At 47.5% G+C, this 11,764-nt stretch overlaps 1 protein-coding gene across 4 annotated transcripts in view; it reads right to left on the minus strand.

The window, feature by feature from the left end:
- Positions 1–1,794, minus strand: part of GLB1 (galactosidase beta 1) — a 95,145-nt gene extending 93,351 nt beyond the window's left edge. For all 4 annotated transcript variants that reach the window (XM_045436696.1, XM_045436695.1, XM_045436697.1 and 1 more), the window contains exon 1: positions 1,593–1,794. In XM_045436696.1, coding sequence (XP_045292652.1) covers positions 1,593–1,670 — 78 coding nt within the window. In that variant the 5' untranslated portion in view covers positions 1,671–1,794. The remainder of the gene's footprint in view (positions 1–1,592) is intronic.
- Between the last annotated feature and the right edge of the window lie 9,970 nt (positions 1,795–11,764).

The following is an 11,764-nucleotide window of genomic DNA, read 5'->3' on the forward strand; positions in this document are numbered from 1 at the left end:
CTGTGACATGTGACCTGGCAAGGACTTGACAGACATGAAAGACATTTGCAAAAACGTAAAACAGTGCCACTCTTCCTCCTAAGCTCTGGGGAGAAATATTGTTATTTTTCAAAATATATGTGTGTGTGTATATATATACAGTTAATATATAGTTATATATATAAATATAGTTTGTGAACCTGTAACGATTATTTCTGAAATAAGTTAATAAATAGTTTAAAATTTTCTCTTTTAATTTCTAAGATAAAGTTAGCCCAGGGGGCTGCCCTGTCCACAAGCTTATCCATAGATGCCCATCTCTCCCTTCCCCCAACCCTCCCAGGTACGGGTTAAAATCCACCCTCCTCCTCTCTCTCTGCCAATGTTCCCGGGAACTGCTCCCCAGTGCCCCCTGGCCAGTGGTTCTCAAAGCTGCGTAGCTCTCACTCAAGGGCTCCTTCAGGCCTTTTAGACAACAAAAACAAAAACAAAAACAAAAACGGAGCGTGGAAACCACAGACCAGAGATGGAAGTTAGCAAGAACTCGATTTTAGTGATCTTTCCCCAAGAACCCCATGTTCCACTGTTTTCAGCAGGTGTTTTTCAACTACTTAAAATTTTCACCCTTGGCTTTAAAGTATGACCTCTCTCTGCCTAGGCAAGTTACTGAAAGCCTTTTAGCAGCGGTGCAATTTACAAGTCAATGGGCCCAAATTCCACCACCTTCTACTGAAAACACGCCCCAGCCTCGGCCCATCCAAACTTTCGGAGGAACCACAGCCGGTTCGCCGAACGTGCAGGGAGACAGGTGCCCATTTCGATTGCCTGCCCGCCCCCCACCCGCCAACCTTTCCGCGGCTGTGATGCTGGCCTCCCCAGGCGGCGGTCTGGAGGCCCCTAGGCCCCCGCTTTAGCTCTGACAAGTGAACTGGGGCTGTCCATCTCCCCCGCCAATCTCGCCCGCTCCACCAACTCACCTACTTGCTCCGCCAGACCCCCCTCCAGCAACGCGGGCCACCACCTACAGCCTACCTCTGGCCCACCCTTGGCCTGCACCGCCAGACCCTGAAGATCCGGGAAACCCAAGCCAAAAGCAGGCAGCAGGGAGTGCCGAGAAGGGGACGAGATGTTTGAAAAGACAACACTTCGAAGGAAATCAATCCAACGCTTCCAGCGCGCGGGCCTCTCCTGACCCCATTTTTCTCCTTCCGGAGCGCTCAGCAGCTCCCGAAATGGGCAAGGGAGGGCGCCTCACGCCAGAGCCCACGGCGCCTCCAATACTGCGCGCTCCGGAAACCTGCAAGGCTGCAAGGGCCTGGGCGCACCTCGTCTCGCCCCGTCCTTGCACCGACGGGGAAGTGGGTCCAAACGAAAGGGGAAACGCGGGCAGAGCACGCGAGCCGCAGAGCTACCGGGAAGGACGCGCGCCCCGCCCGGCCCGCCCCGCCCCCGACGGGAGGGCCGGCCCACTGCCTGCGCCCCGTCGGCTGCCTGCCGGCCTGCCTGCCTGCCGGGGCGCACTCGGGAGCCCCGGGCCCACGGCCCGCAGAACCCCCGCTGGCCGCCGCCGCAGCCCGGACCCCGCCAGCCTGCCCCCTCTCCTGCGGACTTACGCGCAGGCCGCGCGCAGGGCCCAGCAGCAGCGGCACCAGCAGCAGACAGAGAAGGCGAGCAGCCCCGGGCAAGTCCATCCTCCGGCCTCTCCGCTCCGCAGTCAGCGCGCCGGCCAGCCGCCCCGCGTCGCTCGGCCGAGGACCCGCGGCCTGGCGCCGCCCCTCGTCGGCCCTGCAGCCAGCCGCGCGCCGGCTCCGCCCCCGCCCCCGCCCCCGCTCCGCCCCTGCTCCTCCCCTCGTCGGCCCTGCAGTCAGCCCCGCGCCGGCTCCGCCCGGCGACCAGGGAGCCGTGGCCCGCGGCAGGGAGGGGCGCGGAGGAGCCCGGGAGGCGCGGGCGGGCGCGTGACCCCAGGGTGGCTCTATCTGGATTTTGCTAGTGGCTGCGGGTGGGAGGGTCCCTTTGGACGGGCAATCGGGAGGCCCGACTGTCAGCAGCTTGATAAGGCGTCCCGGGGTTGGACTTCAACCAGGGTCTCCTTGCTCCCTGGCTGCCTGGAGAGGACCGAAGGGGGAAGCTGAGAGCCGACACACCTAAGGGGACGACGTACGCGGGGGTTCGCGACGGGTGGTGCCTGCACCCACCTGGTACTTGTCATAAATGCAAATTCCAGGCCATCGTCCCAGAAGCTCTCAGTCAGAAACTCTAGGAGTGGCGTCCAGAAATCTGCATTTTTGCAAGTGTTCCACGTTACTCCAGCGTATGCAGAAATTTGAGAACCACCGTGCTAGGTCGCTGATAGTTTTAGAGATTATGGTTCAGCTGCGACAAAATCAATTCCAAATGCCAACCCTCCAAAGCACCCAGGTTTGCGGCATTTCTACTTCTGCACGGTTGGGTTTTCAGAGATAGGAGAAGCAGCAGCACCCCCGCCTTTCAGTTTGGCGCTTGAGTCCCTCAACAGCCTTGCACCGCAGGGAATCTGACAGTTGGATGTGAAATGATACTGTATCTTTGACTCTTGAGGGAGAACAGTCCCTGTAGCCTCGGTTAAAATCCTGTCCTGGCCGGTTCCCCCTGAGCTCGGAAAATCCCACGTCCTCTTCGCTGTCGCTTGGAAAGTCTTAGCTTTAATGGAAACTAAGTTTCAGAGGGAAATCACTTTTATTGTTTCTCAGCGTGTTTGTTTGTTTATTTAGCGTTTTAATCTTAATTCCAGTTAACGGAATGTTATATTAGTTTCAGGTGTAGAGTTTAGTAATTCAGCACTCCCAGACCTCGCCCCATGCTCATTAAGACAAGGGCACTCCTTACTCGCCGTCACCTAGTTCACCTCCCCTCTGGTAACCACACTAGTCCTCTAGAATTAAGAGCACGCTTTCTCTCTCTCTTATTTTTTCCCCTTTGCTTGTCTGTTTTGCTTCTTAAATTCCACATATGAGTGAAATCATATGGTATTCGTCTTTCTCTGATTTTGCTTAGTTAGCATTATATTCTGTAGTTCCATCCATGTCATTGCAAATGGCGAGATTTCCTTTCTCTTTGTGGCTGAATAATATTCCGTTGTATATATATGCCACATGTTTTTTTAAAAGAGATTTTAAAATTGTTTTACATTTATTTATTTATTTTGAGAGATATATCAGGGGAGAGACAGAGAGAGAGAGAGAGAGAGAGAGAGAGAGAGAGAGATAATCCCAAGCAGGCTCCACACTGGCCAGTGCAGAGCCCAATGTGGGGCTCAAACCCATGAACCGTGAGATCATGACCTGAGCCGAAATCCAGAGTGGAACTCTTAGCCAACTGAGCCCCCCAGGGGCCCCAACCACATCTTCTTTATCAATTCAACAATCAGTGGACACCTGGGCTATATCCATATCTTGGCTATTATAAACAATGCTGCCGTAAACATAGGGGTGCAAGTAACCCTTTGAATTAATGTTCTTGTGTTCTTGGGGAAATACCCCATAGGGTATTGCATTTGCTGGATCATAAGGTAGTTCTATTTTGCTTTTAAATATATGTTGCTTTGGGGGCACCTGGGTGGCTCAGTTGGATGAGTGTCCGACTCTGGAGTTCAGCTCAGGTCCTGATCTCAAGGTTCATGGGTTTGAGCCCCACGTTGGGCTCTGCTCTGACAGAGTGGAGCCTGCTTGGAATCTCTCTCCCTCTCTTTTTGTGCCTCCACCACTCATGCTCTCTCTCTCGAAAAATAAATAAATAAACAAACAAATATTGCTTTTAAATACATCCATATTTTTAAAATGTCCAGCTTTATTAGTTATAGTTGACATAGCACAAAATTCATTTGTTTTAAATATTTTATTTTGCTAACTCCTTATTTTGGAAAATAAAAGGTAAGGTTAAATTAAGCTCTTTCTGTTAATAGGTTCTGTTTCTCTCCCGGACTAGACTTTAGTTAGGCTCCTCCTGTCTTTGCCTGGCCTGCATTGCCTGCTTAAGCAAAGAATCTGACCAAGTCAGTTTAGGAAAAATCCCCCCACTCTTGACACTCGACCAAGTTCCTCGTCCCCTACCTTTGACTTCTAAGTCCTTGACTTGCCCTTAGCAAGAATGTCTTGATATCCCCTCTTGTAATTTTCCACCCCCAGCCCCCTCACTCTGCCGGTCAGCTATAAATCCCCAGCTGTCTTTGCTCTGCTTTGACTTCAAACTTCTCTCTCTCCCTTACTGCAACATCTTGAAGGAAGTCTTCCTTACCCTTTTAACAAGTATCAGAATAATTTTTTCTTTAGCATTATTTTGTACAACTGTGGATCATTTAAAAATCTGAATTTAGTTTTTTAAAAATGTTTATTTGTTTTTAGGGAGAGAGAGAGAGAGAGAGTGCACACACATATGAGCAGAGAAGGGACAGAGAGAGAGAGGGAGAGAGAGAATCCCAAGGAGGCTCTGCACTGTCAGCACAGAGACCGACGCTCTCACAAACCGTGAGATCACGACCTGAGCCGAAATCAGAAGTTGGACGCTTAACCGACTGAGCCCCCCGGGCACCCCCAGGCATTAATTTGGTTTTTAAACGCTGGGAGAAATAACTCTACAAGTCAAGAATAGTGGTTACTTATGGGGGTGGGGAGCTGAGATTGGGACCCCACCCATGCAGTGGCTTTTGGGGTTTGGGAGGGTGTTGTTTCTTGAACTGGAGGGTGGTGGTTACAAGGGTTTTCTCCATTAAAGAATTCATTAACTTATTTGTTTTGTGTCAGGTTCTGTATCTGTTTTTAAAATAAGTTAAAAAGTCGGGGCACCTGGGTGGCGCAGTCGGTTAGGCGTCCGACTTCAGCCAGGTCACGATCTCGCGGTTCGTGAGTTCGAGCCCCGCGTCAGGCTCTGGGCTGATGGCTCAGAGCCTGGAGCCTGTTTCCGATTCTGTGTCTCCCTCTCTCTCTGCCCCTCCCCCGTCCATGCTCTCTCTCTGTCCCAAAAATAAATAAACGTTGAAAAAAAAAATTTAAAAAAAAAATAAGTTAAAAAGTTACATTTTACTTTTAGAAAGTGTTTCAAAAAAACCTTTTCTTATTATGTAACAATAACTAACATTCCGTTTGTTGCCTCCTTTCTCTTTCCCCACCGGACATTTCCTTGAGAAACAGAGAACCAGTCATGGCTTTCCCTGCTCGGATCCTTCTCATCCCTGGAACACCAGCTCCTTCTCCTTGTACTGGGAAGTCCTTTCCAAACTCTGCGATCCTGGTCCAATACCGAACAGCAAGGGCTTTGGAAGTTGGTACACTTGAGTGAAAATCCCAGCTGTGCCTTCTGGGTGACTGTGGGCAAGTTACTTAACTTCTCTGAGCTTCAGCTCCTTCACTGGTAACACAGGGATAATAATATCAAACTCACTGGGTAGCTGGGGAAGTTAGCGGAGGTGATGGATACAAGACATTAGCACATACAGAATGTTAGTAGGACAGCTGATGATGTCAGAATCAGGCCTATAGGTTAATTTCCTGAGTTTGATAGTACAAAGTCTAAAGATTAAACAATAGTTTTGTATTTATTGATTTTGATACTCGCACCATGGTTATATAAAAGAGTGTCTTTGGTTTTAGGTAATAAAAGGGCATCACCTTTGCAAGTCTTAAACAGTTCAGGAAAAAAATGTGTATATACACACACGCGGAACAATAAAGCAAATATGGTAAAATGTTGACATTTTAGGAATCAACCAAGAATTCTTTGTACTGTTTTTTCTTTTTATTTCTTTTTAAAGTTTATTTATTTTCGGAAGAGAGAGAACACAAGCTGGGAGGGGCAGAGAGAGAGAGGGAGACACAGAATGCGAAGCAGGCTCCAGGCTCTGAGCCATCAGCACAGAGCCCGACACAGGGCTTGAACTCACAAGCTGTGAGATCATGACCTCAGCAGAGGTCAGATGCTTAACCGTCTGAGCCACCCAGGTGCCCCTCTTCTTTTTCTAAGTTTGTTAATTAATTAATTAACTAACTAATTAATTAATTTAGAGAGCATGAGTTGGGGAGGAGCAGAGAGAGAGAATCCCACGCAGGCTCCGCACAGAGCCCGACACGGAGCTCGAACTCACAAATCATGAGATCATGACCTGAGCCAAAATCAAGAGTCAGATGCTTAACCGACTGAGCTGCCAAGGTGCCCCATGTACCGTTTTTTTAAACTTTCTTCCAAATCTGAGTTATTGCAAAATGAAACTTTAAAAAAATCTTTTAATCCTTAGCACGTGGCAGATTCAACTTTTCCCACCTTCTTTCCCAGTTTGTAATAAAGACCCACGGTGATAACATACGGCAGGCATTCGTAACTGAATCGAGGCACAGGGGTTGACAAAGGCCAGCAGCCTAACTCTGGCCTGCTGCCTGTGTTTGTATGGCCCGTCTGTTAAGAATTATGTCTATATTTTTAAGTGGTTGGGAAACAATCAAAAGAAGAATAACATTTTGTGACATTTGAAAACGATAGGCGATTCCGATGTCCGTGTCCACAAATGAAGTTGTATTAGAACACAGCCACTCCCCATCCTTGACATTGTATGTGTAACTGCTCTATTGCAACAGCGACCTTAAGGCCCACGAGGCCTAAAATATTTTTTATCTGGCGCTTTACAGTGAAAGCTTGCCCAGGGAGTGTAGATCGCAGTTTGCTTCCGAGATTTTAGTACTTGACTTTGTATTGTACTTGAGCCGATGCTTTACCAGCAGTGTGTCACGTCTGCCTCATAATCCAAATTGCTATTATTGCCTGCATTTCACAGATGAGAAACCTGAGGCACAGAGGAGTTAATTGACTCACCGCAGGGCTGGGTGGTAATGAAGCTCTGAAGTGCTATTGCCTGAATTTAGCAGGAGTTATTTTTCCAAGGCTGTGCTTTTATCGATACTTTATTTTTTAGTGCCTGCCCAAGTGCGCGTGTAGACTTTGCTGCTCCAGGCTGTGGGGGACATGAAATGACCAGGAGCAGGCGGTTGCCCTGTGGGGACTCATCTCCGGTGAGACGTTTACCTGCACAAACACAGTGCATGCTCTCATGTAGACCAGTGCTACTCAGAGTGTGGTCTGAGTACCAGAGGCATGAAATACGTTCCGGAAATCAGTGTGGGTCTTTAGAAACCTGTGGCAAGTCGAGAAAGTTTGTCAGGTGAATCAAATAATGAAAACAGAAGATGTGAATTTTCTGTGTCTATTTTTATTTCCTTCTACTAGTTATTTTATTTAATTTATATTTTATTTTATTTCATTTCATTTCATTTCATTTCATTTCATTTCATTTCATTTCATTTCATTTTATTTTATTTTATTTTATTTTATTATTTATTTTATAGCAGGATCAGCCCTTGAACCATGGGGAGAAGCACTGATAACCACAGAAACAAAACTGATCCTTCACCAAAGATGAAGTTTTAAGAAGCACAGGGGCCTCATGTGCTAAGAACAATGAAGGGGAGAGAGAGGTGTGGCCCAGTAACACAGATAAAAACCCTGTTTTTCTATCCCAATGGGGCTTTTTTGCACACAAGACTCAATCTCAACCGCTTTGGCCAATCTGGTTTCCCTTACAGTCCTAACAAAGATTTCTTATTCAGCAAATTTCAAGTCTTAATGGCAGTTCGGATCTGTATTTCAGCATAAACATTGAACTAACTTTACTTTTCTAATATTTAGAAAATTCTATTAATTGTAATTTATAATAGGTTTTAGAAGTATTAAACGATGTATGTTAAAAGCAAGGAAAAAAACAAAGCCTCCACTAAAAAGACATGATACCTTGTTATACACCACCCCCCCCTTCTCTTAACCTGAAGGAAAACCTGTTTGGGGCTTCTTTTTTTCCTTTTTTTTTTTTTTTTTTTTTAAATGTTCATTTATTTTTGAGAGAGAGAGAATCCCAAGCAGGCTCCATGCTGTCAGCGCAAAGCCCGACACAGGGTTCCATCTCACACACTGTGAGATTGTGACCTGAGCCAAAGTCAGATGCTCAACTGACTGAGCCACCCGGGTGCCCCCAAAACCTGTGTGGGGCTTCTAAACACGAAAGAGACAATTTTGGCTTAGACCAGTGTCTCTTAAACTAAAAGTTTAGACCAGTGCCAAACTTCCAGTGGAATTCAAATCTACATATTAAAACTTTATCCATAGAGGCTATCTTAATAAATTAATCCTTCACTTTGAAATTTTTTTTAACGTTTTTTTTTGTTTGTTTTTTTTTTTGAGACAAGGAGAGACAGAGCATGAACAAGGGAAGGGAGACAAAGAATCTGAAACAGGCTCCAGGCTCTGAGCTGTCAGCACAGAGCCTGACATGGGGCTCGAACTCACAAGCTGTGAGATCATGACCTGAGTCGAAGTCAGACGCTCAACCGACTGCGCCACCCAGGCGCCCCAAAATTTCCTGTTTTAAACAACTGCGTTACTTGATTAAAACAATGTTTAAAAAAGAAAAAAAAAAGGTATGAATGACACCTACGCGCAATGCATGATCTCAGATTGGATCTTGAACCGGGGGGGAAATAGCTACAAAAAACATTATTGGGGCAATTAACGAAAGTTGAATATAGACTATACATTAAAAAAATAATATTCTAGGGGCGCCTGGGTGGCGCAGTCGGTTAAGCGTCCGACTTCAGCTCAGGTCACGATCTCGCGGTCCGTGAGTTCGAGCCCCGCGTCAGGCTCTGGGCTGATGGCTCAGAGCCTGGAGCCTGTTTCCGATTCTGTGTCTCCCTCTCTCTCTCTGCCCCTCCCCCGTTCATGCTCTGTCTCTCTCTGTCCCAAAAATAAATAAACGTTGAAAAAAAAATTAAAAAAAAATATTCTATCAATATTAAAATTCCTAATTTTGATAATGACCCCGTGGCTATGTTCTTTGGAAATACACTGAAATATTGAGGGGCAACGGGGTATAACTTACCTCAAATAGTAAGAATAACTGTATAATATCTATATTTATATTACATGTATACGATGAGGCAGCAATTATGGCGCAAATAAGGCAAAATGTTAACTATTGATGAATTAGGTATAAGGCCATCCGGGAATTCTTCTGTCAAAATAAAAAGCTATTTAAAAATAAAGCAATACATCCTCCAGCCTACAGAGGTAGACAGTTCTGCTCTGTAGCAATTCCTTAGCTTTCTCACATGTCTTTACGTTTTCTGACCCAGAAAGTCCTGAGGCTTGCGTCCCGGGGTTAAGTTGTGCAAGCAACTGATGGGTATGGTTATGAAACAATAAAAAGATAAAATTGTGAAATAATTGGCCAGAAGTTCATCCAAAGTCCCAATAGAAGTCAGCGCTGGGCATCAGGAGTTGGATCGCACCGTGTGGCAGTCATGAGTGTGACGATGTCCTTGTCCCCGTGTCCTCGAACTTCCTTTCGGGAGTTTGAGATGTCTGGACACGTAAAAATGCCCCAAGTGAGACGTGACTTCGGGAAAAAGAATTGATGACTTTGCTTTAACACTCCTTTTCTCCTCTGTTCTTTCTGTCACCTGACTGTTAAGAGCCTTTCCTTCTCCAGGAGGTCTCAGCTCCTTTCCCTCTCATGTCTTTGGTCTCGGCCTGTGGTTTCTTCTTCACCAGGGCCCTGAGAGGTAGCCCACCCTCTCTGTCTTTACAGCCACCTCCACAGCTGGGGCTCACTTCCCTGAAGGATCACGGTTGTTTGCCAGCTCGATAGAAGGTTGCAAGTAGCTGTGGCCAGAAGGGCTATTCATTCTGACAACCATGTTGGTCCATCGGGGTCCGACATTTTATCCAATTTCTGGAGCCGTCACCATCTGATGAGAGGAATTTCCATAATCTGGGTTTCCAGTTTCTCTTCAAAGACCCGAAGATCTCATGACACCAGGCCCTCGGGCCCTTGGGGGGTAACAGTAGATGGGAGATATGCATCGGGACATATTTTAGGCACGGCTGGCCCCTCTCGTAGGCAACAGTCTCCGTCCATCTGGTCCACCTCACTGTTGACATACCTTGTAGGCTCTATGAGATAGTTTACTTTGTAACTCCTAGATCAGAGAGGATCAGTAGTAATGTGCCCACAATCTGTGGAATTGCCACATCAAACAGATCTATGTGACAGATTCACTAGTCACCTGTCTTCTGAGCCCTAGGCTGCTGCTCTAGACTAGATGACTGCTATAAACTGACGGTTTCTGTCCCCACCCCCCAAAGTCATGTGTTGGAGCCTAATTCCTCATGTGATGGTATTTGAAGGTGGGGTCTGTGGGGTCTTTTACGTGATTGGGTCATGAGGACAGAGTTCTCATGAATGGGATCAGTGCCCTTATAGAAGAGACTCCAGACGGGCACGTGGGTGGCTCAGTTGGTTAAGCTTCCAACTCTTGACTTGAGCTCAGGTCATGATCTCACAGATCTCACATGGGTTCAAGCCCTGAGTCAGGCTCTGTGCCAACAGCAGAGCCTGCTTGAGATCCTCTTTCTCTCTCTGCCCCTCCCCTGCTTGCACTCTCTCTGTCTCTAAATAAATAAATAAATAAATAACTTAAGAGGAAGGGGGAGGAGGAGGAGGAAGAGGAGGAGGAGGAGGGGAGACTCCAGAGAGCTCCCTGGCCCCTCGTACCATGTGAGGACACAGTGAGAAGACAGCTATCCATGAAACCAGAAAGTGGGCTCTCACCACAACTGAATCTGCTGGCAACTTAATCTTGGACTCCTCAGCCCCCAGAACTGTGAGAAATAAATTTCTGTGTTTAGCCAACCGTCCCGCGGCATTTTTGTTACAGCAGCCTGCACAGTCTAAGACAGTTACCCAACCCTCTTTGGGGCCCACAGAGTACTCTGCCCATGTCTCCATTCCAGCTCTGACGGGAGGGTCATTGAAGATTTACTTATCCGTCTTCTCCAGGCTGTGAGCTCCCTGAGGAAAAGTTTGATGTCGTTTCTCTGATAGGTACCTGGCACCCAGCAATACACTATAGGTTTATGTAAAAGTAAAAAGCAATAGATGTCTTACCTCTGTTCAACTTGAAGTTCCTCTTGGGCAAGGATGTATGTCTGATTCACCTCAGCATTCCAAGGCAGGATTTGCTATGAGGTAGATGCTGAGCAGTGTATCAAAAGCATGAATAAATTCATGATAGAAAAGAGAATTTGTCACTAATGTCACATGGGAGAACACTGGCTCCTCGAGGGGGGGAGCCACTGTTAGACATAGCTCTGCTGAGGCCGAAGAGCCCCTGAAGGAGGGGTCAGCCACACTAGGCGGGGGCTGGTTTCACTTCCTTCTACAAATTGTGTTGAATTGCAATGGAAAGCACTGTTCCCCTGACTTCCGCCTGCCCACCCACCTCCTTGCTCCTCAAAGGCAATGCACAGAACCGTTGATGTTCCCCTCTCCCTTCCCCCACTCTTCATACTCAAGCCCTCGAGGCCTCGGTTCAGTCCCTCACACTTTTCCCGTCTCCTCCCTAGAGTTATCTTCTGTGGGGCTGGCGGGTTGGCTTGCAATATGTGAAGGTAGGCTGGGATCCAAGCAGCTCCCAAAGATTTCACTGTCACAGCAGAGTGGCTTGGAAGTGGCCTAGAGCTGATGGACCCGGAGGGGCTGGGCCAAGGGTGATGGGGGCGACTCCTCAGTGGTGACCAACCGGGACCACACGACGTGTCAGCAGAGGCCACCGTGTCCGTTGGACTTAGTGGGAATGGCAGGGCCCGGGGGACCAGGCAAACTGCCCTCCCTAGCTCTGCTCTCTCCAGAGCCTCCTTCCCTCCATTAGGA

Source organism: Leopardus geoffroyi, chromosome C2 (genome assembly GCF_018350155.1).
Source record: "Leopardus geoffroyi isolate Oge1 chromosome C2, O.geoffroyi_Oge1_pat1.0, whole genome shotgun sequence".
Taxonomy (NCBI): Eukaryota; Metazoa; Chordata; class Mammalia; order Carnivora; family Felidae; genus Leopardus; species Leopardus geoffroyi.